The sequence below is a fragment of the Schistocerca cancellata genome, chromosome 3, assembly GCF_023864275.1.
Source record: "Schistocerca cancellata isolate TAMUIC-IGC-003103 chromosome 3, iqSchCanc2.1, whole genome shotgun sequence".
In the NCBI taxonomy this organism is placed as follows: domain Eukaryota; kingdom Metazoa; phylum Arthropoda; class Insecta; order Orthoptera; family Acrididae; genus Schistocerca; species Schistocerca cancellata.
In genome coordinates, this window is record NC_064628.1 from 659,466,721 (window position 1) to 659,468,282 (window position 1,562).

The 1,562-nt window shown below is 36.1% G+C and overlaps 1 protein-coding gene across 1 annotated transcript; it reads right to left on the bottom strand.

Moving 5' to 3' along the window:
* Positions 1 to 225: 225 nt before the first annotated feature.
* On the bottom strand, positions 226 to 1,236 carry LOC126176492 (uncharacterized). The gene is made up of 2 exons (XM_049923647.1): positions 981 to 1,236; positions 226 to 935 (listed from the first exon to the last, which is right to left on the bottom strand). The coding sequence occupies exons 1-2, from the start codon at positions 1,234 to 1,236 to the stop codon at positions 226 to 228; spliced, it is 966 nt and encodes a 321-aa protein (XP_049779604.1).
* Positions 1,237 to 1,562: the final 326 nt, after the last annotated feature.

Genomic DNA, 1,562 nt, shown 5'->3' on the forward strand with positions numbered 1-1,562 from the left:
GCCAGGTACATGGCTAATTTTTGCACTTTTCATGTTTTTCTGGGCTACGTTTATTCCAAAATTCTTCAGCAGGTGCAGTTTATAAGTTTGTTAGGAAATGTCTTCCTGCAAGTGTATTATCTCCATTTGGAGTAACGGCTTTCAAAAGGCAGAACAACTTAACAGCCATCTGTCCATTCTGAAGCTGGAGAAGCTACACAACAGCTTCTCTATCAGTGAAAAAGTCTAGGAATCTTGCTGTAGAATAATTTCAGAATTATTTTTATATCCAAATATTGTTGGAAGTGAAAAAAAATCTTGACTTGAAATGTCTGTTTCCAAGGTATCCAGCTTGCAATGGAAAGGAGACACGCTTTGTATCTGATAACATATTAATTTTCCATTTCCTTGTAGCTTAGTTGTGAGCACATTTAAATGTTTAATAATGTCTTTCAAGAAAGCCGCAGCTAGCGTACTGTGTTCATTTTCTAGGAACTCCAAATAGTTTCCTGCTTCTTGTGAATCCAAGTTTTCTAAGAAAGATATTACTTCTTCCTTTATTTGCCAAAAGTGTTTAATCAGTTCACCTTTTCTTAGCCAACAACCATTGTTGTACTGCACTATGTCAGAATGCGCTGAATCACACTCAGAAAGGAACTGTTTGAACTGTCTGTGAGCAGAACGAGACCTTATAAAATTAATCAACTTGATCAACCTGCCCATTACTTCTTTCAGAGCCACAGAAGGTTTTGCAAAAATGGCTGCCTGGTGAATTATGCAGTGATAAGATAGCAGCACAGCATTCTTACCTTTTATTCTCTTTACTAGTCCTTTTTCGTTGCCAATCAGTGCTGGGGACCTGTCAGTTGAAAGAGACACCATTTTATCATAACTAAGGTTTGATTTTGCCATGAAGTCATCAAAAGTCTTGAATAAATCTTCTCCACGAGTCTTACCTTATAACGGCAATATTGTTAGCAATTCGTCCCTAAATTCTTTACTTTCAATATCCAAAAATCGCATGAAAATGGACATTTGTTCTTCATCAGAGATGTTGTATAATTCATCTAGTGCTATGGCATAGCAAGGCACCTTCTGCAGGAGTTCGAGCAAACTACTTTTATTGTCAACAATCAAAATTTCAGTTCTTTTTATTACTTCTTGCCAACAAAGAAATGCCTTGAATTGCAGAAACAAATTCCTTTTTCTCTTCAAAAAGTGTTTCTGAAGCATCCAAAACACATGCATCACTGCCATTGCAGATTTTTTGTGCTCACTTGTAGAGTGAACTAAGGTCACACGTGTTTTTTTTTTTTTTTTTTTTTAGGAAAATTTTGACACAACTGCTAATGAACTGTTTTGTAGTGTTATTTTAAATTGGCACTTTTAACCAAAGCGACAGTTCTTTTGCATATGAGGCAAACTGGAACAGTTCCAGGCCTATCAGGCAGTGTAAAATGATATTGTTCAGTTCACTCAATGAAGGACTTCTGTTTTCACTATCAACTTTTCACTATCAGCTTTTTAGGATCCATGTCGATGCAAAAGAAACATTACAAGCCTCGATAATAACAAAATGCTCC

Excerpts from the sequence above, each read along its gene's own strand:
- LOC126176492 (XM_049923647.1), bottom strand. The coding sequence starts at position 1,236 with ATGGCAGTGATGCATGTGTTTTGGATGCTTCAGAAACACTTTTTGAAG. Across the intron at positions 936-980 it reads GCGATTTTTGGATATTGAAA|GTAAGACTCGTGGAGAAGAT; the intron begins GTAAAGAATTTA and ends TGCCGTTATAAG.